This window comes from Rhineura floridana, chromosome 19, assembly GCF_030035675.1.
Source record: "Rhineura floridana isolate rRhiFlo1 chromosome 19, rRhiFlo1.hap2, whole genome shotgun sequence".
Taxonomy (NCBI): domain Eukaryota; kingdom Metazoa; phylum Chordata; class Lepidosauria; order Squamata; family Rhineuridae; genus Rhineura; species Rhineura floridana.
Window position 1 is genome coordinate 15,296,290 of NC_084498.1, and position 27,743 is coordinate 15,324,032.

At 44.7% G+C, this 27,743-nt stretch overlaps 2 protein-coding genes, 1 non-coding gene and 1 pseudogene across 24 annotated transcripts in view; 3 read left to right on the forward strand and 1 right to left on the reverse strand.

The window, feature by feature from the left end:
* Positions 1–3,200: 3,200 nt before the first annotated feature.
* Positions 3,201–3,319, reverse strand: LOC133373608 (5S ribosomal RNA; annotated as a pseudogene).
* Positions 3,320–5,264: 1,945 nt separating this feature from the next.
* PUS1 (pseudouridine synthase 1) lies at positions 5,265–15,189 on the forward strand. Of its 3 annotated transcripts, none has more exons than XM_061602483.1 (6): positions 5,265–5,514; positions 6,633–6,872; positions 7,730–7,867; positions 9,806–9,908; positions 11,463–12,160; positions 14,472–15,189. In XM_061602483.1, the coding sequence occupies exons 2-6, from the start codon at positions 6,642–6,644 to the stop codon at positions 14,517–14,519; spliced, it is 1,218 nt and encodes a 405-aa protein (XP_061458467.1). In that variant the 5' UTR covers positions 5,265–5,514; positions 6,633–6,641; the 3' UTR covers positions 14,520–15,189. The 3 variants fall into 3 exon arrangements, with proteins under 3 accessions (XP_061458467.1, XP_061458466.1, XP_061458468.1); XM_061602482.1 differs by lacking the exon at positions 5,265–5,514 and adding an exon at positions 5,521–5,798; XM_061602484.1 differs by lacking the exon at positions 5,265–5,514 and adding an exon at positions 5,718–5,802.
* A 1,067-nt stretch (positions 15,190–16,256) lies between these two features.
* The window catches only part of EP400 (E1A binding protein p400), a 103,378-nt gene continuing 91,891 nt past the window's right edge, over positions 16,257–27,743 (forward strand). For 16 of the 20 annotated variants that reach the window (XM_061603275.1, XM_061603288.1, XM_061603282.1 and 13 more), the window contains exons 1-3: positions 16,257–16,377; positions 16,487–17,341; positions 18,755–18,867. The gene's annotated coding sequence lies outside the window, so the exon portion shown is untranslated. Of the gene's footprint in view, positions 16,378–16,486; positions 17,342–18,754; positions 18,868–25,050; positions 25,251–25,365; positions 25,571–27,743 lie in introns of those variants that run through there. The other 4 variants (XM_061603277.1, XM_061603278.1, XM_061603276.1 and 1 more) reach the window with 4 other exon arrangements.
* LOC133373582 (small nucleolar RNA SNORA49) lies at positions 17,899–18,037 on the forward strand. The gene has a single exon (XR_009759709.1). It is a non-coding gene; the product is annotated as a small nucleolar RNA SNORA49 (small nucleolar RNA).

The window sequence follows — 27,743 nt, forward strand, 5'->3', positions numbered from 1 at the left end:
CACTCTTCGATACGGCAGTGCTGGGTGCAGCTATTGGCATTCACAGCAGAAAGCCGGTCCCTAGTTATGCCTCTGTTCTGGCCTCTGCAGGGAAGCGTGGGTTCATATCCCACCGCTCGCACCATGTCTGTTGAACCTTGATTGTGGAATTTAAGCTCTGCAAAAATTGGGAACTTACCAGGATTTCAGACAGCTCCCTGCCAGGGCTCTTGATGCAAGCCTACAGCAGGTCTCCTCCTAGGCCAAGAGAAGGTGGAGGGAGAGGAAAGGAATCTGGATGTCCAGTTGTGCTTCATGTTATGTTGTTGTTGTTGTTATATGCCTTCTAGTTGATTACTGTTGACCATTGAACCACACTGTCACTGAGTGTTTTTCCATCAAGTGTGAAAGCGTGGAAATCTGTAGCTAAGAGAAGTTATGTCTTTGCCCAGTCTGGGAACAGATAGCCAAGGCCGTTGTCATGGCAGCATCAAGATAGACTGGGAGAGTTCTAGCAGTTATCTGTGTTGAGCTGAGTCTTCTGTGTAATGTCTTTGAACTGAGAACTTCTCTCCTAGAGGGGGGGATCTTAAAGCCTTAAGCCATAATGTCTTAATAAAAGACTCTTAACCTGATCTAATGCATCTGAGAAGTTTCTTGAGCAACTTAACTCCAACGTAACGTATGCTGTTTCACGCAACAACGCACACACGTCAACAGGGGTTCTGGGCCCAGATCCACAGCGTGTTACACAAGAGTAAGTTGCTGGTCTGAAAGGCAGACGGAGTTCCAGAGGGCAGCTTGATTGATTGTACCAGACAGAGGTGAGCAACATGGCTGTAAACCTGTCTGGGGGAGGCTTGCCAATGGAAAGATTGATGGAAAAGAATTTTGCCAGCTGGAAGCTGAGGATGAGGGCTTTGCTGATAAAAGAGGATTTATGGGACATTATAGATGGACCCCCTCCGGCGGTACTGACCGCGGCCTGGACGCGTAGAGATCAGAAGGCGCAAGCTTTTATATTTCTGGCTCTATCTGGCTCTCAACTGCTACACGTGAGAGATGTTACAAACGCCAAACAGATGTGGGACGTGTTGGAGGCCCTACATGTGCAACAGACTGCGGGATCTAGATTGTGTTTGGCACGGAAGCTTTACTAGATGCACTTCACGGGTGAGTGCGAAATGAGTGAGCATCTCACGGAATTCAGACGTTTGTTTGCTGAGCTGACGGACCGAGGCGTTGAGCACTCTGAACTTCAGAAGACCTATCTGATCCTGGCTTCACTCAATGGGACTTGGAATAATATGGTCATGGCTTTCGAAGCCATGCCTGACGGAGGTCTGAACGTTGCATTTATTGAGGAAAAGCTGACCCAGGAATGGCAGCGGAGACAAGAGGCGAAAAATGCTGAGGAAAAGCAAAGAGCCAAGCTGAAAGAAGAAAGCAGCAGCAGACAGGAAAACAAGCAAGAACAGCAATGGCTGAAGGCTTGTTATGCCTGTGGGGCTCGTGGGCATCTCCAGAAAGACTGTGCAGTCAAGCGAAACTCCAGGGACGGAGGCTTGAAGCAGGGAAATGTGAACTTTGTTTGTAAACAGAAGTCTCAAGATTTAGCACCTGTTAACTGGATTGTTGACAGAGGGGCAAGCCATATATTAATTAAAGACAGGAGTTTGTTTTACACGTCTACAAATGAGCAGGACTTTGTTTTACTTGCGGATGGATCGCAAAAGATTGTGGAAGCCTGAGGTCTGGTGAGATTTGACAAGTTGGGAATACTTTCAGAATGTTTGTTTGTTCCAGAATTGGCTCATAACATGTTGTCAGTAAGAAAACTGGTGAGTTGTCAATTTTCGGTCTTGTTTGACAGAGGGAAATGTTTTGTGCAAAGAAGAGGCAAAGTTGTCTGTCAGGGTTTCATGACACAAGGGCAGTTTAGAATGACCATGGGTGTGAAGTGTGCTGATGCTTTGAGTTTAATGGGGCGGAAAGGGAATGACCGCCAGAGCTGTAAAAAGACAGCTGTAAAAGGCACACAGTCAGTATTTACTGCTCACATGGAATCTTCATGTAATGCAATCAGGTTAATGCCTAAGAGAGTGCAAAGCAGCCGGGTACACATTCCACAGAGAAAAAGAAGAGGCAAGCTTGCACCCAGAGAACAACAAGAATCTGTTTGGTTGTCAGAAACACAGCAGTTAATTCTGAGCAGAAGCATTAAAGTCTCAGAAAAACCTTGGGATCAAAGGGAAACAGTCATTCTTACAGGGTCAGATGACACACAATCACAAACATTTAAGCCAAATCCAGACATAAAGGTGGAGGGCACACATATTCCTCTCAGGGATGCGTTAAATGGGCTCATTTGTGGGAAACGTAGATCGAAGAAACGCAAGGTTGAGAAAATGGAATCTCCTGCACAGGCTGTGCCAAGCACAAGCACAGATGGGGGAGCAGAGAGAGCAGAAGCCCTAGTGCCATTAAGACGTTCTACAAGAGTAAACATAGGGAAACCGCCAGAAAGATATACTGTGGGGGTAATTACCAGTCCTGGAATGCATAAACTGGTGGACATGGATCCTGACACTTTGTATTTGACATGTGTACAGCCAAAGTTTGATTGAATAAAGTGTTAGCTAAATGTACAGAGATGTTCTGAACTGTACTGCAATGTAAGCTGTATTTCAAGATGTATTGGAGAAATGTATTGTTGTTATTGTTGTAATGAGTTACAGACATGATGGGAAAAAGGGGAGATTGTTGACCATTGAACCACACTGTCACTGAGTGTTTTTCCATCAAGTCTGAAAGTGTGGAAATCTGTAGCTAAGAGAAGTTATGTCTTTGCCCAGTCTGGGAACGGATAGCCAAGGCCGTTGTCATGGCAGCATCAAGATAGACTGGGAGAGTTCTAGCAGTTATCTGTGTTGACCTGAGTCTTCTGTGTAATGTCTTTGAACTGAGAACTTCTCTCCTAGAAGGGGGGATCTTAAAGCCTTAAGCCATAATGTCTTAATAAAAGACTCTTAACCTGATCTAATGCATCTGAGAAGTTTCTTGAGCAACTTAACTCCAACGTAACGTATGCTGTTTTACGCAACAACGCACACACGTCAACAATTACGACTTATGGCGACCCTTTGAATCTTTTTTGGATATATTCATGGGGTTTTCATGGTAAGAGGTATTCAGAGGTGGTTGATCATTGCCTTCCTCTAAGCCTATGACACCCGGTATTCCCAGGTGGTCTCCTATCCAAGTACTAACCAGGCCTGACCCTGCTTAGCTTCAGAGATCAGATCAGATCCAGAGTGTTTGGGATAGTATGGCCGTAGGCTCAGGTTATGTTATGCTTAGTTAATTCACTGTGCCTCAATGTAACACACTAGATCATGAGTGGGATAAACTTTTTCAGTCTTTCTGTCTCGACCTTTCCTCCAAGCAGCTCTAGGAGGTCTACGTGTGCCTCCCCCTTCTTTGTTTCATCCTTACCACAACCCTGTGAGGTAGGTTAGAGTTGAGAGAGGAGAGACTGGCCCAAGGTCACCCAGTGAGCTTCCTGGCTGAGTAGGGATTTGAGTCTTGCTCTCCCAGTCCTAGTCTGAGAGTGGTTAGAGTCCACTCTAACCACTGTGCTACCTCTTTTAAAACTGGACACAGACAGGACAGCCCTTCAAACAGAGGGCTGTCCTCTGTATAGTAGGACAAATGGCATTCCTTGTTTCAGGAGGAACATAGGAAGCTGCCTTATACTAGCTCAGACCCTTGGCCCATCTAGCTCAGAATTGTCCACTCCAGGGTTTCAGGCAGGAGTGTCTCCTACCTGGAGATGCCGGGGACCTTCTGCATGCAAATCGGATGCTCAACCACTGAGCCACAACTCTTCTCCAGGTAGAGACAGGCAGCTGATTTTTTGGGGGGACCATGAAAGGGCATTATTATCGGTATTGGTTTTTTTTTTCTGATAGAGGAGGAGAGAGATGCATGCCGGACTCTCTGTCTCAATGTCTGGATAACTTGGGTATTAACTATGCACCTTGAGTTGTGCTTAGAATTAGGCAATTCTAAAGGATCTTGAATTGTATGCCATGCTAGTCCAACTCAGAGTAGACCCATTGAACTTTATGGACATGACTAACATGATCAGTTTCAATGGTCTGCTGTGAGTAGGACTTAGACGCAACCTCATCTCATCCCCTACATAGCCAATCGATCACTGTGTTCTACAGGAGAGGGCATCCTGCAGATACCACCTATCAGGAGGTCCATTCCCCAGGATGTTGAAATCAGGGCCTCAGTGTGGTGGCACCTCCCCTTTGGAACGTCTTTCTGTTACAGATCAGAGAGGCACCCTTCTCTGTTGTCTTTCTGGCACCTGCTAATGACTTTTAAATGGCAATCTGTATCCCAGCTGGTATCTGTCTTGGCTTTGAATTGATTTTATGTATGTGCTGTTGTTGTTTTAATCTGTTTTTATATTTATATTTTTTAAAATTGTTTTTATATATGCAATTGTTTTAACTTTCTAAATCTATTTAACTGCTTTATATGTTATATTGCTTTAGGATGCCTCATGGGAAATTAATAATAATAATATCCAGTCTTTGCCAACCTGGCACGCTCCAGATGTTTTATGCTGGTCAAGCCTGATGGGGGTTGTAGTTCAAAACCCCTGCAAGGCACCAGGCTGGGGGAAGGCTGGCTAATCTAACCACCTCTGCAAAATCCAACGCTTTGTTTCAGCATTTCCACACCTCAAGATTATTATTCTTTCAGCTACAGACTTGGGAAACAACCACATCACTCTCTTCCCACCCACCCTGGTTGATTGCCTTTCTTCAACAAGATTTATGTTTATGTACAGGTTAATAATAACAAAAAAGCAGTTTGCATACAACAAATAGAAAATATTCATTAAAATGCCGATAAAATTGATTTTTAAAAACAAGTAGATGTAATAAAATGATCCAAATATAGTTAAAATCAATGTTTTTTTTTTTAAAAAAAACAACCCTAGATAATAAAATGTTCATTCATTTATTGAAAAGCAGTTATAAACCGCTTAATATTTCAAAAGCTTTTTGAAAACGGCATATCTGCGTGGGCTTGTTTCAACACAAAAGTTTTGTTTTAACATCCTGCCTGATGAAGGCTTAACTCTTTCGTGACTGTTCAGGGGAGTTTGGGTCCCCTCCTGCCCACGCCCCGAGGGATTTAGGTGGCCCAGCAGATGCTGATGGACTCCAACTCCCATCAGCCCCAGCCAGCGTGGCCAATTGCGAGGGATGATGGGAGTTGGAAGGGGTCTACTCGCGCTCCCTTCTGCCTTTGCCACCGCCGAGCTCTGGCCCCCTCCCCTTGGAAACGCTCCGCCGCAGACTGATACAGAGTGAGATTGTCCCTCCGCGGCTGCCTTAGGAAGGCGTTCCCTTCCCACCCTCCCCGATCCTTTGCTCCCCACGTGGTCCAGGGCAGGAGGCTGCAAATGCATCCGCAGCGGCAGCAGCGAATGTGCCTGGCTGCGGCGTCTGAGTAAGTGGCTGGAGCGGCAGAAGCTCCGCTGCGGGCTCTTTGCAAAGAGGAGAGCGCGCCTCTGCCTCTTCCTACAGGACGGAGGCTCCCGGGGGGGGGGGCTTGGACAGAGCTGGCCTTCTCGGAGGGAAGGGGAAGACCCCGACCGCGCCCGGCCGGTGCCTTCATTGTTCGAGAGCCCGGGGATGCCTGTAGCCTGGTTGGGCTCGAGGGTGCTGCAACGGCTGGCTGCTGATTCCTTTGGGAGAACAGCGAGTGGCTGGCGGCTGAATAAAACGGGGAGCGTAGGTATCTCCTTCCCTTTCTCTTTATTCATTTATCGGAGGCGGCCTGAGAAACGTATTTATTTAGTCGGAGATCCTTGAGAAAGTAGCTGATGCTCCAAAGGTGTAGGAAGCTGCCTTCTTGGCTGCTGCTGCTATTTATGATGCCGCTTCCTGAGAAAGGACCTGCTCCAAAAGCAGAGAGACGCGGGAAGCCGCCTCATCTCGAGTCAGACGCTTGCTCCATCTAGCTCAGCGTTGCCTCCACTGACTGGCAGCGGCTCTCCAGGGTTTCAAGGAGGGGACGTTCCCAGCTCCGCCTGGTGATGCTGTTGAGGACTGGACAGGCCTGGGACCTTCTGCATGCAAAGCAGAGGCTCAGCCCCTGAGCCACGGCCCTTCGCCAGATAGAGTCAAGCTGCTGATTTATGTAGAATGTAGAGGATTGTGAAAAGGGCACTTTTATCCTTAAAAAAAAAAAGTTTCCTGCTAGAAGAGAGGAGATGTGCATGTGGGGTTCTCTGTCTCAATGCCAAAATAATTTGATAAGAAGGACTGACTGTTAGTCCCCACCTGGGAATTGTAGCTCTGTCAATGAATAGGGTCTCCTAACTGTTCTCAGCAGCTGTAACAAACTACAGTTCCCAGGATTCTTGGGGGGAAACGATGAGTGTTCAAAGCTGTGTGATTCTGGTTTAAACGTATAGGGGCCTTTCTTGCTTCGCTGCTTTTAAGAGCATTTTGTTTGGCTGATTGGCTTTGTGTGCTGAGTTGCCCATCTGCGTTTACCCTGACACCATCTGTGGGCAACCTGCACTTTACATGAAGATTTACCTTTTGGATCATTCTTTCCAGTGTTTTGAGATGGCTGAGGAGCTCAGAACTGTGGCCGGCAGCCAGGCCAAGAGGCTGAGGAGCAGCTACAGCGACAGAGAGGAGAAGGAGGAAGAGGCTGGCGAGGAGGAGGAAAATGGGCATGAAACGAAACGGTTCAAGACCAGTGGAGAGGACGTCGGGGATGGGGCCAAAAGGTTCCCCAAAAGGAAGGTTGTGCTGCTGATGGCGTATTCAGGAAAAGGCTATCATGGGATGCAAGTGAGTAGCTAGGAGTAGAACCTTCCCAGTGTGTTGGTGAAGTGGGCGACATATTCTGGGGCAGTATGCGGAGTAGCTGGGCCTGTTGTAATTCACTTCTGCATGCCTACATATGCTTGCAGCCTTTGTGTGTTGGTTGCTAGGCATGCAGATAGGGATGAGAGGAGGATGGGGGTTGGTGGCATGGCTGCTGCTCTGTTTATTTATTGCAAGCATTGCTTTATTTTACTGTGATCTTTAACGAAAAAGGACTCCAAAGTAGCTTGCGAAGATAAGTATGCCCTTGGGCTTACAATCTAGAAGATGTGACATGTGAGGAAAAAATGGAGTGTGTGTGTGAGTGTGTGGGGAAACAAGTTCAGGCACCAGTCCTTAAAAGTTTGGCCACCTGGGATGGGAACAGGCAGGTAGCCGAGTGGAAGGACTGCCACTAAGTGACAGCTGAGGGAGGGCCAAGTTCCCTGGATATAGAGGGAGTGATTGTTCAACCACTCTGGGACTGGTAGCTCTGGGAGGTGGGGATAGGGGCCTCCTAAGAACTCTCAGCAGCTTTAGCAAACTACAGTTCCCAGGATTCTGTGCGAGAAGCCATGGCTGCTTAAAGTGGTATCATAACGTTCTAAACATACAGTGCAGATAGGGCTTCTGTACAGGATTCTCCCATGGTAGGAAGCAGCTGGCTCTGGGATCTTACTTGAGGTCAGTTAATCTGGAGCTCTTACCTTTTCGACACCTTTCTTGAGGCCAGCACAGGCACTTGGCAGCTGGGGTGACTTCCTGATCCATTGTTCAGTGTCTCGGCAGCTCCAGCTCTGGCAAGCGAGATGCATTTAATCTTCTTTTCCCCCCCTTTCCAGCGCAATGTGGGGAATGCTCAATACAAGACCATTGAGGATGACTTGGTGTTGGCCCTCATTCGGTCAGGCTGCATCCCGGAGAATCACGGCGAAGACATGAAGAAAATGTCTTTTCAGAGATGCGCCAGGACAGACAAGGTGGCTGGGGTTTATTTCATTTATTGAGTTAACAAAATTTTGCATGCCGCTTGAGTATAAAAAACTTCTAAGCGGTTTACAAAAAAGCATTAAAATGATCAATAAACAGTCAAAAACAAGTAATTAAAAACATTTTTAAAAGAATTAAAACCGCAACAGATTAAAAAGAGCAAAACACATCAACATCTATGCGTCTGGATAGGCTTTTAAACAAAAATGTTTTAAGCAGGCACTGAAAGGAATACAGCGAAGACGCTTGCCTGATGTCAATAGGCGGGGAGTTCCAAAGAGTAGGGTGCTGCCACGCTACAAAATAGATTTATATATCAATATAGTGTGTATCAGGGGAGCGGCAACAGATTTTTTGTGGTGTGGAGTGCTTCCATTGTGGATTCCAGCAAATGCATTCCACTCCCCCACCCCTTGCTGGGTTTCTGTATTGCCTCCCTGCTGCCCTACCCCCTACAGTCAGCATTCAGTAGCCACTGAGCACGGTCACATGTCAAATGTGGCCCACCGGGGGGTGGGGGGGAAATACAGATCCAGCCTCCTAGCCAGATCCACTGCCATTCTGTATTGTCATCATGCAAGGCAGAAAGACGAAAGAGCTTGCTGGCTTCTCTCCCTCCTGCATGTGTCTTCCTGCAACCCTCTAGGTGTTTTTTTTGGGGGGGGGGGTGAAGGTCTGCAACAGAGAGCCTGCTGTACTTTGAGTAGTCCCCTTGCCTGGTTTAGAACACCAGATGCAGGATGCTGGAGGAAAATTGACCAAACAGTCTGACCCAGCAGGGCTGCTCTACTCCTATTTAAAGCGTATGGTCCACCGCTGAGCTTGGCTCTCTAGCCCAGGGGTTCGCCAGTTGTGGTCGGCAGACCACTGGGAGTCCGCGAGCCTCATTCAGGGGGCCTGTGGCACATCTGCATTCAGTATTCTTCTTAACTTTTCACTGCGTTTGTTTCTGTTGCTCCTTTTATTGTGTTACAATTTGAGTTCTGCGGAATGTAGATTGTAATATCATAACATGCAACGTAAAAAGTGAAAGAAGCAATAAAGAGACAGTTAAAAATCATGCAGCGTTTTGCACAGTGCGTCACAGTTGCTGCAAGAGGCAGAAAAATCATGAATTGGTCCACCAAGACCCTCAGCAATTTTCAAGTGGTCTGGGGGGGGGGGAGTTTAGGAACTACTGCCCCAGCCTAAAATCTCACATCTTCCATACCTGTATGATGGGGATGAGGATCCTATGGCCCTCCAGATGTAGTTGGACTCCCAACTCTCCTCATCCATGCCCCATTGGCCATGCTGGCTGGGGCTGATGGGTGTTGGAGTCCAGGAACATCTGGAAGCCCTTCCCCTGTAAGATGTGAATGTTACTGTTCTTCTGCTGGCCCCTGTCACAGTGCCTCTTACCAAGTTTGATTGGCACTGGTGGAGCGTAATGTGATCTCATTTTTGCCGATCAGACCGTTCCTAAAGGCACAGGAGTAACCCAGGCCATTCTTTCTCCTGGCTTGTGTGTTGAACTTTGGGGAAGGGCCGTAGCTCAGTGGCAGAGCATCTGCTTTGCATGCAAAAGGTCCCTGGTTCCATCCCCGGCATCTCCAGATAGGACTGGGAGAGACTCCTGTCTGGTATCCTGGATAGCTGCTGTCAGTCAGTGCAGACAATACTGAGCTAGATGGAACAAGGCTCTGACTTTAAAAGGCAGTTTCCTACGTTCCCCTAACATGCGAGTGTGAGATTTGTGGTCCCCAGGATATGGTTCCATGTAGAGGCCTCTATCGCTTAGCCCAGCTTTCTTTGTTTTCAGCTTATACTAACTGCCCAAATCCATGCTTATGACCTGAAGTTGCTCTCAGGTTTCCTTCAGTGCTTGATTAAGCCTTTCGTTGTTGTTTTTTCTTGTTGTTTTAATGCCTGCCTTTTGATAAACGCAGGGTGTTTCTGCAGCCGGGCAGATTGTTTCTCTGAAGGTCTGGCTGATAGAAGATATTTTGCAAAAGATAAACCATCATCTTCCCCCTCATATAAGAATTCTAGGTAAGGCACTAAATTACAGGAGTTTGGGGTGTGGGTCTTGATTTCGATGATCTGACCTTCCAATTTTCCAAAACCGGAGTACTATGAATGAGCCCCTCTCACCACCTTGGAAATGGATAGGAGGGGTGAGTCATGCTGGGCATTGGGGATGCTTTGAGTTGAGCTCTGTGACATCAGAAAATGCTGCCTGCTCCACTTGTGCAGGAGTAGCCAACATGGTGCCCTCCAAACGTTGCTGGACTCCAGTTCCCATCAGCCCCAGGACCCTAGCAAATAACCAGGGATGATGGGAGTTGTAGTCCAACTATTCTTGGGAGGGCACCACATTGCCAATCCATGAGCCTTGAGGGAGTCAAGGCACAGTCTTTGGCAAGCACAAATTTTGGCTATCTCCGGCTGGTGCCTGATGTTGGCTGATGCTCCCTGTGAGTTGGGCCAAGTTGGCATTTTTGATGTAGCTCCTCCTGCATGGATGGAAGGAGCTTATGTGTGTGCCATGTGTCCTTCCAGGCCAGAATAATCCTTCCTTATTGTGAAAAGTGAACTGAGCAGTGGTTGAGAGCGGCCGCAAGTTTCTGGGTTTTTAAATTTTATATTAAATATTTATAAATCACACTTTCATATAAAATATCACAAGTGTTTTTGTTTGTTTTTACGATGTTTTAAAGTTTTTAGTGCTTTGGTTTGCCGCCCTGGGCTCCTGCCGGGAGGAAGGGGGGGATATAAATCAAATAATAAATAAATAAAGGTGGTGAGGTTTGAAAGGTCTGTCCAAATAATGCAGTTTTCTGAAGACATCTGAAAGCGAGCAGGGATGATTCCTGCTGGACCTCTATTGGCAAGGAGTTCCACAGGGTAGGGCTTGCTGCACTAAAGGCTCCGCCCCTGGTAAAGGCCAGCCCAACCTCAGGCATGTGGGACCACCAAAAGATTGAGGTGGAGCATCAGGAATCAGGCAGTCCTGCAGGTACTCTGCCCCCAAGTTGTTTAGAGCTTTGTGAATAAACACACAAACTGTGAACCTGGGTGCAGTAGCAAATTGGTAACCAGTGCAGCTCTCTCAGTAGCACTGCAACATGTTGCCAGTAGCCTACTCTTGTGAGCAGTCTGGCTGCGGCATCCTGCGCTAGTTGCATCTTCCAGATCAGTTGTGCCAGGCACGATACACTTCCTTGTGTGGTCAGTTCCCACCCGCAACAAATAGAGGCTGGAAAGTAAACAGTTCATGGGCCATGGGTGCGGCATCTGTATGGTTTGCTACTGGAGAAAAATAAGAGCTGCTTTAAGCCAGCCAAAACTTGTGGGCCCCTGACCCTGATTCTGCTACAGCAGGGATAGACAGCCTGTGGCCCTCCAGATGTTGTTAGATTCCAGCTCCTATCATCCCCAGCAAGCATGGCCACTGGTCAAGGATGATGAGAGCTGAAGGCCAGTGACATCTGGAGGGTGCAGTTTTCTGCATCTCTGTGCTTAGAGTATCACAGGTTCACGGTTGACCTGAAAGTGATGGGATCCTAAAACCCTGTTAATGGAACATCCCTGTTTTTAATCTAGGGCTGAAGAGAGTCACAGGAGGGTTCAATTCCAAGAACAAATGTGATGCCCGGACATACTCTTACATGCTTCCAACTTTCACCTTTGCGCACAAGGACTGCGATTCTCAGGACGACACGTACCGCCTGAGCACGCAGATGCTTGAGACCATAAATGCCCTCCTGGCTTGCTACAAGGGGACCCACAACTTCCACAACTTCACTTCTCAGAAGGGGCCCAAAGACCCCAGCGCCAGACGCTACATCATGGAGATGTACTGCGAGGAGCCCTTTGCGAGGGAAGGCATGGAGTTTGCTGTGATCAAGGTGAAAGGGCAAAGCTTCATGATGCACCAGATCCGGAAGATGATTGGCCTGGTCATCGCCATCATGAAGGGCTATGCCTCGGAGTCCATCCTGGAGCGCAGCTGGGGAGAGGGGAAAGTAGATGTCCCCAAAGCCCCTGGGCTGGGCCTGGTTTTAGAGCGTGTTCACTTTGAAAAGTACAATAAGCGTTTTGGGAATGATGGGCTCCATGAGGCCCTGGAGTGGGTGGAGGAAGAAGAGAAGATTGTTGCTTTTAAAGAGCAACACATCTACCCCACAATCATTAGCACTGAGAAAGAGGAGAAGTCCATGGTGAGCTGGCTAGAGACTCTTCCCAACCACGACTTCAACTCCACTGCATCAAGGGCGCCGGACAACAACAGAGATTCAAAGGTAATGGAACCTGCATGTGCTGAAATGACAAACAGTCCTTGTCCTTGGCTCATTTTCTCCCTCTCGTGATGTTGGAAGTTTTTCTTCCTCTCTTATATTGCTAGAACTGGGGGACATCCATTTAAGCTGAAAGTTGGAAGATTTCAGGACAGACAAAAGAAAGTTCTTCTTACAGCAAGCACATGGTTAAAGTATGAGATTTGCTCCCATGGGAGGCGCTGATGGCTGCCAGCTTAGATGGCTTTAAAAGATTAGACAAATTCATGGAGGAGAAGGCTATTGTGGCTACTAGCCACAATGGCTCCCTCCACTGCTGGAAGCAGAATGCCTCCGAATAATGGCTGCTGGGAGTCACAAGCGGGGAGAGTTCCGTTTGCACTCAGGTCCTGCTTGTGGGCTTCCCATTGGCATCTGGTTAGCCACTGTGAGAACAGGGCCCTGGACTAGATGGGCCTTTGGCCTGATGCAGCAGGGCTCTTACATTTCCACGTTTCTCCATTGGTTTTCCTGCTCTTAACTGCCTGTGACTGTTTGTGCCACAGGTTTCCTGTTCTTAAACTAGTCCACCTGTTCTCCTTAACTGTCCCTCAGAATTTTGCAGCACCATAAAGACCAAAATATTTATTACAGCATAAGCTTTCATGACTAGAGTCCAGTTTGTTAGATGCATGGAATGTTATCCTAAATTGGCATGCATGTGCTTATCTGTGTATAATACATTACATACCACACATGTATAGAGACATAACCACATGAGGTATGGAGAGAAAGAAAAGATTGTAAATGCTGGGTTCAAGTTGCAATGAAATGCATCAATAAAACCCAGACCGAGGATTCAATTAAAGCTCAAGTGTGTGCAAAATAAGCAGTGAGTGTTCAGATCACCTGTTTATCACCCATTACAGCTGATGACTTTGGGTGGGTGGATTTTTTTGGTACATATTTAAGCATTAATTCAGTTGTCGCAAAATGTGCTTGTTAAGTGGCATTGCCACTTGACCCCCTTAGTTACCTTTTCTTACCTCTCTGTGTGTCTTATACACCCCTGAGGGCAGTTGCTGCCTGGGTCAAGTTATATAGCTTCTCCCACAAAGAAGTCTGTCTGCCCTTCCAAGTCAAAGTGAGTATTGCTTATTGTGGAACGTGAACCCAGCTGTGGCTGAGAATGATCTAGGTTGCAGTGATTTGCCACCATCCTGTAGAAAGGCTGTAGCTCAGGGGTAGAGCACATCATTTGGGTGTAGGTCAGGGATGGAGAACCTGCGGCCTTCTAGATATTGTTGGGACTCCAACTGCTATCATCCCTGGCCATTCTGGCTGGAAGTTATAGTTCAGCAACATATGGAGGGCCAAAGGTCCCCTATACCTGATCTACTGGCAGTACCTATCCAGGATTCCAGACAAAGTTTTCTCCCAGCCCTGGAGATGCTGGGGATTGAATCTGGATGCAAAGCAAGTGCTCTCCCACTAAGCTACGGCCTTCTCCAAAGGGCCGCATCAGGAGGACATCACTGATGTGGAAGATCGTAGGTTAGTCCCTGGCAGGAATGGGCAACAATGCCTGGATAACCTCTGCCAGGAAGGAAGCAGCAGCTGGAACCACTCAGCTGGGCAGGTGAACTGTTCACCCAGCCCTGTCTGCATGCTGCTGTTCTGGGCCCAGCCCTCTCTGCCTGATAACACTGGCCTTTACACCAAAGGGGGAGAGAAAACATTTTACTTCAGGCTTGAAGAAATCTGCTTGCTGGCATTTTTGAAGAACTGGCTGCTGCTTAAATTTTTGTTGATCTTTCACTGTGCCCGAAATGTTTTTCATGTCTGACTCCGGTTCATATGTTCTGATACGGTATTTTAAAAGTTACAGCATTTACACTATCAAAATGAATTCTTCATTTGGATTGTTACGTTATGTTTGACTAGTCTTTGGACTATTATTGCAATGTTATACTGATGTGCCTTTTTCCCCCTTTTGCGTTGTGAGCCACGTTGGGCACATTTGTGTGGAAAAGCGGCATACAAATAGAAAAAAATGAATAAATAAACAAATAATTTTGGGCTAGTTGATCCGCCAACCTTGAAGGCTGTAGCTTAGTGGCAGAGCGTGTGCTTTGCATGCAGAAGATCCCATGTTCAGTCCATAGCATCTCTAGGTAGGGCTGGGAATGTTCCTTCTCTGAAACACTGGAGAGCCATTGCCGGTCAGTGCTGACAATACCAATGGTTCAACTCTGTATATATGGCAGCTTTCTATGTGAATTGCAGGCGTTGCCTTGTGAAACAGAACTGACTGCTGTGATGCTTTTCCTTTCAGAACCACGATCCTGAAGGCAGCGATGGATGCGGAGATGACTCGGACTGAACTGAAATCGCTCGGGAGGATAACGGCGCATGGGTTGCTCCACACTGATCCAGGCAACCCCTGTTCACTAGACTTGGGACCGTCTCTTCACTGGTGGTGTTCATCTGCTTGGGTGATGAGTGTCACTGACGACAGAAGACCGGGCCAGTCTGGGGGAGGAAGAAAAGGGACACTCAGAACAGACTACAGAACTCCTTGCTACAGCATACGGATGAGAAATAATGCCAGCTAGAGCTAATAGTGCATTGATTATGCTTATGAAAGAAGATGTCAGATGAATTATGTCATTTTTACTATGTTAGATATATAAGAGGAAATAATAATCGGACTTTTAAGACAAGGACAAGGATTTTAATTTTTTTCCCCCTTTTAGTGTTAAAATTAAGTTTCTTCCTCTTTTCTTTTAGGCTTTCTGTTGATTTGTATTTTGTCCCAAACTTGGCTTCTGGAATGAGAGACTCTCTTCCTTGTGTGTGTTTGTCTCTGGTCTCCAAGAGACAAAGTAATGTCTCTAAAGCAAACTCTTGTTGTGGAATATCTATTTTCCCCTTTTCTTTTGAAAACTTGTGCTAATTGAGTCAACTAGAGGGCTTTTATATGTATAAAAAGAATATCTCTGCTCTTTTACAAATAAAATAAACTTCTCACGGCACAATGGAGAAGAGTAAAAAAATTGCCCCTATGTCTTCTGTATATGGAATAAAAGAGCTTAAGAACGTGAGAAGAGGCCTGCTGGATCAGGCCAGTGGCCCAGGTAGTCCAGCATCCTCTTCTCACAGTGGCCAACCAGATGCCTCTGGGAAGCCCGCAAACAGCACTTGAGCGCAACAGTCAAGTCCCCACTTGCAATTCCCAGTAACTGGTGTTCAGAGCCATACCTTCTCTAACAGTGGACATAAAACATTGCCATCGTGTGGTGATGGAAGGGCTGTAGCTCAGTGGGAGAGCATTCTGCTTTGCGTGAAGAACGTCCCGGCATCTTCAGGGAGGGCTGGGAGAGAACACAGTCTGAAATGTTGGAGAGCTGCCAGATGAACCAATAATCTGTCTCGGTATAAGGCAGTTTCTTACATTCCTATGCTTTGCGTGCGTGTGTGTCTACGCGTACAACGTTTTTGTAAGATGTCATGCAACATGCCGGCAGGATTCCATGGGGGCAGGGGTGCGCCGAGGGCGAGCAAGGTGGGCATGAAGCAAGCCAGGTGGGAGAGCGGGGCAGACCAGGTGAGCCACAGAGGAGCAGTCAAGACAGCCTGGCATAGCTCCTCCTCAACTGTCCTGTGCTGCTGACAGCTTCAGCAGCAGAAGGCGAGGAGGGAAGCTTTGGGAGAGGAGAACAGTTGCCTTGTTGCTTGCCTCAGCCGGCTGCCTCTGCACAAGAGAAGGTCTGAAGGGGAGCTGTGTGTGTGCGAGAGAGAAGGGGAAGATTGAGCTGTTTGGGAGTCCCTGGTAAAATACGTGATGTAACATTTAAATGCCGTGTTTGATGACTGCTCCATCGCAAAAGGAACAGAGGAAGCGAATGCCTATCACACAGGCCCTAGGTATTATGTTCCTCTTGGGATCCCGTAGTTCATAAAAAAAAAACCCCAAACACTGCTCTTTGCCTATTTTACTGCTGAGCTTGTGATAGGCGGGCTGTTCTAATAGTCACTCCTGATGTCCAATACTGTGGGAGCTCTCAAATTGGTATCGGCGAATAGCATCTGTAGCTTGCCATAGTCCTGCCTCCTGAGCTCGTAATAGTATCTTCTGGGGAGTGAAATGCTTGAGTACTTGATTCGCCATTAAACCTGAGGAGGAGAAGGAGGAATAGACCAAGTGCAGTCTTTGGAGGGGGTGATCTGGTTTGATTAAGGTAGTCGGGGAGCACAAGTGGTGGGAAATGGGTATGGGGGAATATTAAATGTTTAATAAGTTGCTATTTCTGTAAATATGACTGCCTTTTCTTTCCCCTTGACACGAAGGCAAAATGGCTTTGGCAGTTGTGTGAAGAAGGCAGAAGTTCCATTGGTAGAGCTTTCCCATCCTTAAGTTCATTATCCTCTGAAGAAGATGTGGAATAAAAGTGAACGTGCAACCTGCAGCTGCTGCAGTTGTAGGCCTGCCTGTGTCTTAATCCACCTGTTGGATTTCTCTTGGGCATGTATGAAAGGCCCAGAAGCCTGGACTAAAGGAAATCATTTTAGTGTAATATAATCTTTATTTTTGCAAGTCTAAAAGCTGCTATCCCATGCGATGCAACAGGTTTCTTAGGAACCTATGAAACTGCCTTTTTCTGAGTCGGACCACTGGGTCCCTGTAGCTCAGTACTGCCTACACTAACTGGTAGTGCCTCTCACCCTGGAGTTTCAGACAGGGTTTCAGACAGGAAGTTTCTCCCAGCCTTACCTGGAGATGCCAGGGGTTGCACCAGGGACCTTCTGAATGCAAAGCAGTGCTCTACCACTGGGCTACGGTCCTTCCCCCAAATAATGAAGGTCATAGGAAACTGCCTTACATTGAAGCATCTAGCTCAGTATTGTCTACACTGACTGGCAGTGACTCTCCAGGGTTTCAAAGGGGACATTTCCAGCTCTACCTGGAAATGCTGAGGATTGAAACTTGGACCTTCTGCATGCAAAACATATACTCTGCTACTGACCTAGGGTCCTTCCCATCTTTTTACAGTAGTATGACAGGCAGAAAACCAACTGTTGAAAGAACAGGCAGGCCTGTAACTGCAGCATTTGCAGCTGATTGCATATTTAAGGTTGTTTTGTGAAAAACAGGCTGAAGTCAGTTGCTGGTACGTTGGATTTGAATTCTAACTGGTTCAGCAGGTAAGTCTGAGATTGAAGAAGATGATGATGTTTATATACCAATGTGGAAAGTTAAGCATGCCGCTAGAACTGTTGGCTGATAGACATATTGGTGCTGATGGTTCCACCTTTAAGATGGGGGTGGGGAACCTGTGTTCCTGCAGATGTTGTGAAATCCCCAACTCCCATCGGCCCCAGCCAGCACGGCCAATGGTCAGGGATGATGGGAACTATAGTCTCAACAGCATGCAAAGGGCCACAGGTTTGCCATCCCTACTAAGATGTAATGACCTATAACAATTTGGCCGAGAAGAATATGTGAAGATATTTGGCTTTGACAGTATTTGGCAGGGTGCCCCCCCCGCATAATTAACTTATGGAATTAAATTATAGTTCAGGTATGGTGAACCTGTGGCCTTCCAGAGGTTGCTGAACTACAACTCCCATCTTCCATGGCCATTGGCCATGCTTGCTGGGACTGAAGGAAGTTGTAGTTCAGCAATCTCTGGCGGGCCACAGTTTCCCCACACCTGGCATAGTTAGTATATAGCTAGTCCCGAGCCCTAGTCTAGCACTGTTTTCCTCTACCTTACTCCAAGGGCTCTCTGACCAGTAGAGTGCCTTGGCATTGCCTGAGGATATATTGAAATCATGCTCATATCCCTCCCCAGTAGGATTCTTGGGTTTCCTTTGGGGCCTACAGTTTGAGCAAACATTCATCCTGGAAAGGGGGTTGGTAAGTATCTAAATGTGTCTGGGCACAGGCATGCCATGACACATATTGGCATAAATGTATAGAGTGCATCTGGGTAAATTGAGCTGGTAGATTGCTGGGATGAAATTTAAAGTGTGCCCAGTGTTTCTGTGAGCAGAGTTGGGGGGGGAAGGTGCATGAAATCCAAGTCTTGGCACTAAAGACCCTGTACCATTCTGTTCCTGCATCTTTTTGTGCCCTCATCTGCACACTACATTTAAAGTTCTATGACACCACTTTAAACAGCCTTGCCTTCCCCCAGGGAATCCTGGGAACTGTAGTTTGTGAAGGGGCTGAGAGTTATTAGGAGACACCCCCCTCTATTCCCCTGATGGACCTACAATTCCCAGAGTGGTTTAACAATTTATCCTTCTTCCCAGGGAACTCTGTTTTAAACAGGTTATTTTATTCTTAATTGTGTTGTTTTATTTTTGTCACTTTTGTGTGTTCTTTGGGAGGAAGGACAGGATATAAATTTAATAAATAGATAAAATTATATAATATGTAGCATTTTTAAAAAATGCTATGATCCCTGATTTATGGCTGGCTGGCGGTGGCAGGGATGATGATGGCAGACACATAGATGTAGTGTTTCCATTCTCTATTCATTTATATAATTTCATCTTTACTTCTTAAATGTATTGTTAACACTGTTCTGTTTTTTAAAATTATTTCCTTAGGCACTCTGATCACAAATGTGGTATCCATACTGGATAGCAATTGTTGCTTACTGGACCAAAATGGTACTCTCTGCATCGCAACAATAGCATCTATCCCCTGAAACAGATCCCAGGTAAACGTAGTTAAATGATCTTGGAAGGCTTGAAATAACCACAAGAAGATGTGCATGAAGACTTTCTTTTTTTTAGAACTGAAATAACTCAAGGATTTCAGAAGTATAACCTTGTTAATTCAAATAAATTGTCTTGGAAGGAATAGCTCTGAATAATTGTGAAATGCCTTAAAGATTGTGTCCTAGCATAAGGAAGCCTAGCATTATCAAGATTATAAGCCAATGCAAAGCCAGTGTGGCATAGTGGTTAAGGTGTTGGACTATGACCTGGGAGACCAGGGTTCGAATCCCCACACAGCCATGAAGCTCACTGGGTGACCTTGGGCCAGTCACTGCCTCTCAGCCTCAGAGGGAGGCAATGGTAAACCCCTGCTGAATACCGCTTACCATGAAAACCTTGTTCATAGGGTCACCCATAAGTCGGAATCGAAAGCAGTACAACCAACCAACAAAGTTAACATAGAATGCCCCGCTAAATTCATTGGGATCAGTTTCAAAGTAAATGGGCACAAAGACTGGAGTGCATAAGCATGCACATTTGGAAAAAAGCCCCAATGAACGGTTGCAGGTTACTGCTGAGTATGTAGGGGTAGGATCAGTCAGGCTGCAAGAGAAACAATTCTGTCACAAATTTATCTAGATTCTAACTGAAAGTTGTATTTTTTTTAAAAAAAACCCCCTTCATATGAAGTTTCATACGATACCGACAAACTAGATACATGTGGATATATAAATCAGTTAAAACAAAATAATGTGTAATTGTATGAAAGAAATATTTTTTCCAAAGTCAGTATCTATAACCAGATGTTTTGAGTAATCCGTTTTCAGAAAATAATTGTGTGCACATATTACTTCATTTTAATTGATGTATATATTCATGTGCATCTAGTTTGCCAGTGGTATCACATAGGGTGATTAATCTATTGGCCAGAGGGCTACAATAAGTTTTTATAAAGTTATCGTTTTAAAGTTGTTTTGTATATGGAACTGATTTATATTTAATTTATAGGCTACTTTGACTTTTGATATATATATATTTGTAAAGTATTAGTCTTGTCCGTGGCATTGCTCAGGAACTCTAACCAAAAAGTCAGTGCAATTTTTGAACGGATGGTTTAAAATCAGTGCCGTTTTGCAAGGTTCAGTCTGCCATCTTGATTCAAAATGGCATGCAATTGTGTTCAAACACAGACAGAAACCTGCTCCATGATCGCAGGAACCATCCTGCAAAATTTGGTTATAATATGTTAAGAGGTGTCAAAATGCATAGCGATCAAACAGATTTCCAAATTTTATAGAGCAGATGCAGGGCAGGCAAGGAGGGAGATTAGCGGACATAATTCTCTTTTTTGTTCTTTTTTAAAAAAATGTCAACAATACTTTCTTGTTTTACATGAGGTTAACTTTTTTTTATGTAACAACTCTCAAGCAGGAAATGCTGGAAAATGCTCACTCACCTATTTCTAAATACTAAAACACAAATACCAATGAAGCAAAGGAGCAGTCAAGGCTGTTTTCTTTCTTTTTTTCTGGCTAGTTAGCAACCCCATATCCAAGAGATAAATTGGGTGCACACCTGCTTATCATCAACAGCCTGCAGCATCATGTTCAGCCAAAGTAACCCTATTACGTTTATTAGACTCATTTTGTATTTAAACCAAGATTCCAACAAGCTTGCTAGAAATGGAACTCCTCGGGATGTCTAAACACTGCTATTTCAAAGTCTCTGAAAGGCGCAGAGGGTTGATCCAAGGAAATAAAAATGCTATTCCTGTATTTGAAAGCCAGACAGTCTTAAATAACTGTTTGCATTTAATGCATTTCCTTTTAGCTTCCACATTTTTCAGTCATTTATACTTTCTGGTTGTAGACTTTTTCAAAGTCTGAGATGGTGATTTTTTAAAAATATTGTACCTGGTGTAATAAAGTAGACTATGTTTTTAAATGGTATTGTGTCTGGACTTTTTAAAAAAAGTTTCTTTGTTTGCATCTCTGTTTTGTTTTGTAATTTAAATCTTGTGGTTGCAGAGCTGGCATGGTGTAAGAGTCTTGAATTACTGTTGCTTGTTATCCAAACGTCTCCAAGCAACTTGCAACACATTTAAAAACATAAATACATTACTGTTAACAAGTTGATACAAATCTCCCCCCACAGCTCATTAAGATATATTTATTTTATTTATTTATTATTTGATTTTATATCCCGCCCTTCCTCCCAGCAGGAGCCCAGGGCGGCAAAGAAAAACACTAAAAACCCTTTAAAACTTCATAAAACACACGGACTTCCGGGAAGGGTGACTTAGCCTGTGCCTGCTTTTGAGACGGGCTCCTGCCTCAAAAGAAGCTTATTCAGATATATCAGTCAGTTTTTTCTTTTTTTTTTGACTGATTAAACTTCTCCCGGGTAGGGAGAAACGAAGAGATTAACCTCAAAGCCTATTTTTGTTGGGACGACCAGATCTCATTAATTTATGGGACGAGGTCCAGCCGACGAAGGTGGGACGGATTTTTAACAGCAAGCTCTATCTGATAAAGCGAACGTTCACCTTATCTTCTAAGAGAGAACGCATTAACAGGCAAGCACCCTTCTTTCTATATTTTTCTTTTACTTGACTTAAATTGTTGCTGTTTAAAAGAGATTTGCCAGATTGATCAGTTTTTGACATCTCACTGGGGAGCCATAACTTCTCTCTGCTACGCACTAATTAATAGCTTATCTCTGTTTTTGTTGCAAAAAGCTGTCCTGGATTTGCATTCTAAAGATATACACAGAAGAGGGATTTCTATTCCAGATTTTTATTTTGAAAAATATTATACTGTTTTGAGACTACTCTCTTTTTGGTCTATTTTATTTTGACGAATCTGTTTCTTGACGATTGCCATTAATTGTTTCGATCCTGGGAACTGCATTTTGTTTACTTAACTATTGGAGAGATAAGGCTGTCTGCTCTGTTTATACTGTGATGTCACCAAGTTTGGAGTATTAACCCAATTGTTGCTGAAATAAGAAGTGGTTTTCCTATATTTTTCTTTTAAAATGGCAATTAAGAAAGTGGCTGAAAATCTGGAAATAACTATGTTTCAGAAAATAATGGATGAGATTGAGATAATGAAAATTGAATTGAGTAAAATGAAGCAGGAGATTAAAGATATAAGGGTCCCTGTGAGAGAGGTGACCCTGGAAGGGGTCCCTGTGAGAGAGGAGACCCCGGAGATTGGAACAGGGGTCCCTGTGAGAGAGGCGACCCTGGAGACTGGAATAGGGGTCCCTGTGAGAGAGGAGATCCCGGAGATTGGAACCAACGTGGAACAGGAACAAGATTTGGAGTCTATGGACTTTAGAAATAAAATCTATTGTTTGGAACTCAATGTTATCTCTGAAGAAATGAATGAAGATTCTAGAGATAAAGTTATCAATGGCATGGATAATCTTCTGGACTGGAATGATGTGATGGAGCCCAATATAGAGAAAATCTATGGAATTATCTGCAGCCATGTGACAATGGAAAAACTTTTAAGAGATGACCCAGTGTATTTTGAAAAAAAGAACAGAGATATGATTTTACAGCAGTATTTCAGCAACCTATTCAGAATGGATGGCAAGAAAATATTTGGGATAGAGGTAATCCCCATCAGACTCTTACTATATGACTATGGCTTTGACAGCAAGATTATTATGGAATACTGATAATGGAAGATTGGATATTGAAATTACTGGACTTAACAAGACTACTGAAGATGGAAGATGGAAAATGGAACTAATAGAGATAATAGAACAATGGCTACTGAAATTATTGAACCTAACAGATTCTGATGTGATGGATTAATTGAAATGTTTATTTTGACTATGGTTATGACAATAAGATTATCATAATTAGTAATGAGATGGATTAATCGATATGCTTATCTGGAAAAAAAAATTGATAGATATATTTCTTAAAGAATTGAAACCTCTCTTTGACTTTTTGTGGAAAGAATAAAGTAATGTTTATGAGATTTGATGATTAAGTAAGATAACTACTGGAGGAAAGTGATTTTATAATATGACTTAAGAGACAGGATTGTTATATATTATAGACTTATAACTGATTTGATCTTTGACAAATGGGAAGTCAATATTTTACTCTTTATTTTTTATTTTTGTTTTTTTTTTTCTTTTTTTCTTTTTGTTTAACTATTTTTGATTTTGTTTTTTGTCTTTGAATGTTTTATGATTTTGTCTTGTATGTTTTATGAAAATCTGAATAAAAATTATTGAAAAAAAAAAAAAAAAAAAACTTCATAAAACACACATATACAAACACAACCGCCACAGGTCTCACCACTGCCTGCCCTGCATTGGGTGGCTTTTAGGCAACCTACAGACACTTGGCCTTGGTGTTTTCCATCCCACCCGGCCTCCATCTGCAAGAGAATAATAATACTGACTCACATTGTAGTTCTCATAACAATCCTGTATGTGTATATGTCAAGCAGCTATACAAATTTATAAGGTGGTTTGGTAATACAATACACAATACACAATACTACAATGTGCTCTCTAGCCAGTGGAGGGGGCTCTATTAGTGCAAAAGGGGCACTGCCCACGAAGCTCAGTCAGTCCTTACCTGTCTTAATGACCAATGTAGGCTCCACCTACTGTTGGTCTTTCTGTCTTACCAGTCCCAATGGGCAGCAGTTGCCATTTGGACTTCATCCCAAGTCAGTGGTGTTCTTGTTTTCCCCCCACACACTTAATTTTTTTTTGCTGCAGAAGTTCATACAATTAGCTGGCTCTGCCCACTATTGGCTTCCCTCCCCGTTCCAATGGGCACTAGCCACCGCTCCTGGTTTATGTGAGACCAACCATTCGTAAGCCTGTTTTGACAACTGTTAAAAGTAGATGTTTGTAATGAGATTTCTCCCTCTCCCAATCTGGTTCCGCAGGCTGAAGTCTGATGCAGCGGCGTCACTAGCGGGAGTGCCGGGGGGGGGGTTGCGGACCTCCGGCGCATGCCCTCCCAGGGGCATGGACAGGGGTGGTTGGTTGCGCGTGCGCACCATGCTCCACTCTTACGGTGGAAGGCCCGTCCAGGCTTCACCGCCGGTAAGCAGGTGCCTGCTTTCGGTGCGTACTGGACCGGGTGCCTGGGGGCAGCGGTGTCACTAGTGGGAGTGCGGGGGGGTGCAGCTCTGGGTGTCACCCCCCTCATGGTGTCACCCAGGTGCGATCTGCACCCCCTGCACCCCGGTAGTGACGCCCCTGGTCTGATGCTCAGTTTTTACTTTTGTGGGAGTCTTGCGTAGGATTGGATTGCACCCCAAATGTGCAGTTTGGAGCTCTGACTCAATTGATCAAAAAGGTGGGGCCTGTAAGTGAAAGGTCTACACCACAAATGCAGCTGTTTGGCTACCTTGCTGACGTCAGAACCAAAGAATATTTTTGTGCTATGAGACCACCAGGTATGGAGTCGATTGAAATAGCAAAGCGCTGCTTATACAATTGGCAGACTTGGCAATGAATGCAACCCAGTCAGCCGTAAAACCAGCACAGCAAAACAAAATCAAATTGCAAACAGTATCTTTGGAGTTTTAAAGAAAACAAAACACTTGTGTTTCATTTTTATTATTATTAATCAGTTACTTTTAGTGGACTGCTGCTTATTGTTCAATTTTAAGGAGAAGCAATGTGCTTTTGAATTGGATCATTATTCATGGATGATTATTATTGTATTTGACAAAATGTTGTACATTGCCCTCACGGGCAATACAGCACCCTGAAAGGTGCAGTATATATTTGGTAATAAATTCCAGCAATTTTAAAACCTGCAGTTAAAGCAAAAAAAGCCCTGCAAACCCTTTCCCTTTTGATTCCAGACTTTACTGCAAATCTTTTTTTTATGTTATGCTGAGTGCTTTTGATAAAGTGCTGCCATCCCTCCTATAAAATCGATAGAGCAAAAACAACAACTGCACATGTACCATCACAATTCCACTCCCCGCACATGCAGTCTGAACTATTCCTCCGACTATAGACAAGCGCCTTTTATGGTCCATTCTGGAGTCTTGTCACGCATGCGCACCCTTTACTAAAAAGAACACCTACGGGTGAGGGAGATAGAGAAGGTATCCTGTTGGCGAACGCGAAGGCAGCCTCAGCTTGCGACGTCACGAAGTTTGTCCCTCGCCGGCGCCCGTAAAGCAGCGGACGCGCATGTTTTTGTTTCCTTCCCAGTCCCCGCCCTCGCTTCAGCTAGTTTCCTGTCAGGAGCGAATGGCAGAAGCAGGGCCCGGCTCGGAGCGGGAGGCATGAGCGAGGAGGCGCCTTAGCCGGTTGGCGCTCTGTTTCGCGCGCGCGCTCCGGATTCCAAAAACTGAAGCAGCGGAGAGAGAGAAGGAAAACGGTAGGGCCGGTCCCCGGAGGGCTTGACCGGGTGGGTGAGTGATAGGCCCGAGGTGGTAGGCCGCTCCGGGCCCGCCTGAGGGGGAGCAAGCCAGGCCTGGAATAGAATCCCCCTCCCCTCTTCTCCCGCGCGCCTTCCCCGCGAGAGAGAGAGCGCGCGAGTTAACGGGCGCCGGGAAGGGCCAATAAGGGCCGGCGTCGCCGCCGCGGAAGCAAACGCTCTCCCCAGAGAGGGACGGAGGGAGCTATCTCTCTCCCTACCGTTCGGCTCTGCGCTGCCGGGGAAGGACGGAGCCGGGCTTTGGAGCTTCTGCGATGATGGTGATTGGTTTTGGGAAGCTGCTGCTTCTGTTTTGTTTTCATTCTGCATATTGTTTGTCGTTGCCGTTATTGTTGTTTCTCTTTACTTGGCGCACACCCATTGAAAGTAATGGGCCTGAGTCCGTTATGCCCATCAATTTAAATGGGTCTACTCTGAGCATGGCTAATAGTGGATACACCCTTAGTTTTGGGGCGCTGCAGTTAATTTGGTTTCGGGGAGGGAGGGGACGGTAGCTTGGTGGTGGAGCATCTGCTTTCCATGCAGAAGGTCCCAGGTTCAGTCCCCAGTGGATAGGGCTGGGAAAGATTCTGTCTGAAAACCTGGAGAGTTGTTGCTGCAAATCAGGGTATGTAATACTGAGGTTGATGGACGGATGGTCAGTCCTTGGTATAACTAAGGTACCTATCCCTTTCTATTATCATTATTGGTCTGGGGACCTACTGTTGCTTCTATATTTGTTAGTTGAGTGCGCACCCAGCAACTTGGAAAAATAAAAACAATACAACATTTGGGTAGGGTACGAATGTATTTTATTTATTTAGAAAGATTTATGAGTTGCTCAATTAAAGAGCTCTTTAAGTGGTGTACACAATAAAATTATATATAAAACAGCTAAACTGCAAAAGTTTTTAAACACAAGTATTTAATTATTTAATAGAATAGTTATTAAAACATGGAGAGAAATCAGTAAAACATTTAAAATGAATATAGATAACTCAGTTATACGCTGAAACACTGAGTAGATGCAGACAAACAGATGCTGGATTAAGACCATGATTCTTTTTTTTTTCCTTAAGGAAAGAAAAATAGCAAAAAGAAGTTTTTAATTCCCAGAGTTGCAGCTGTGTTAAGTCCGTTGCAGCAAAAAATAACAGTCTTGTGGCAATTTAATTATGAATAAATTTATTATGGTACATGTTTTTGTGGACTACAGCCTGCTATATCAGATGAATTAAGTGTTTTAAGACTTTCTTGACTACCAGAACTGAAGAAACCAAGCAAAAGTTAACTGGAAGAGACTTCCACAACTGCAGATCTACTACTGGGAAACAACATTATATATATTAGGGCTTCAGGGAGCTGCTGCTGCAATTATTTTTTGTTGCATTTATATATTTATATCATGGGGTAGTGTATGTAGTTCTCTCCACTCCCCCCAGCAACCCTGTGAAGTAGCAAAAACATACTTTGTGGCATCTTGACACCTTAAAGATTAACATATTTATTACGATGTGAACTTTTGTCGATTGCTAGAGTCCACTTAATCAGATGCATGAAGTGTTATCCTGAGTTACACTTGGCGTGGTGGGATTGTAAGCACTGAGGTCAGGGGAAAATGAAATGCTGAAAATTCACACAGCGATAATTATGTCAACAGTGGCACTTCAACCCCCTCTTCATTGTTGGTTATCTAACATCCTGGCACTAGTAAGCTAGCATGTCATGTTAACTTGGAATAAAATTTCATGCATCTGATTTTCCATAATAGCATATGCCATAATAAATGTGTTGATCTTTAAGATGCTATAAGGCTCTGTCACTTTTGCTGCAATTGGCTAAGAAGGCTGCAAAGTAGATTAAGCTACGAGTGACACTGACCCAAAGTCACTCTGGGAGCTTCATAGTCAAATGTGGGATTTGAACCTGGGTCTTCCAGGGCCTGGTAACTGCTACATCATGCAAACTCACCTGGTACTGAAGAACACAAGTTTACATTTCACACCATAACAATGAGACAATTAACAGAGTGGTATTCAGAGTGGAGTACTATTCAGGAAAATTCCTTATCATTCCTTCTACCTTCCTGCCCTTGAAAGAACAACTATAGATTCATTGCTATTTTTTGCCTTAATCAGGTAGAGCACATTCACATGCATGTGAATGCATGTGGGAAAAGTTAGAAAGGAGGAGGGGAGGAGATGCCATTCTTAATCTGTTCCATTTCTTGCTAAAGCAGTCAAGGAAAGGGGCCAAACTTCTGAGTTAATTTACTCTTTATTCATCAAATTTCATAGGCTTATTCAAAAGTACACTGTAATTTTATATAATCTCTAGGAAAGTAACCTAAAACAGTTAATGTATGAGTGGCCCATACACTATGATTTATAAACATCAATCAATATTGGTTATACATATTTACTTTGCTGCCTGAAAAACACGTTTGAAATGCAA

What these genes read in the sequence shown, in the direction of transcription:
- PUS1 (XM_061602482.1), top strand. Translation starts at nt 5,700, where the DNA reads ATGCCTGTAGCCTGGTTGGGCTCGAGGGTGCTGCAACGGCTGGCTGCT. An exon ending in AAGGCTATCATGGGATGCAA is followed by an intron (nt 6,873 to 7,729) that starts GTGAGTAGCTAG and finishes CCCCCTTTCCAG; the next exon opens with CGCAATGTGGGGAATGCTCA. An exon ending in GATGCGCCAGGACAGACAAG is followed by an intron (nt 7,868 to 9,805) that starts GTGGCTGGGGTT and finishes TGATAAACGCAG; the next exon opens with GGTGTTTCTGCAGCCGGGCA.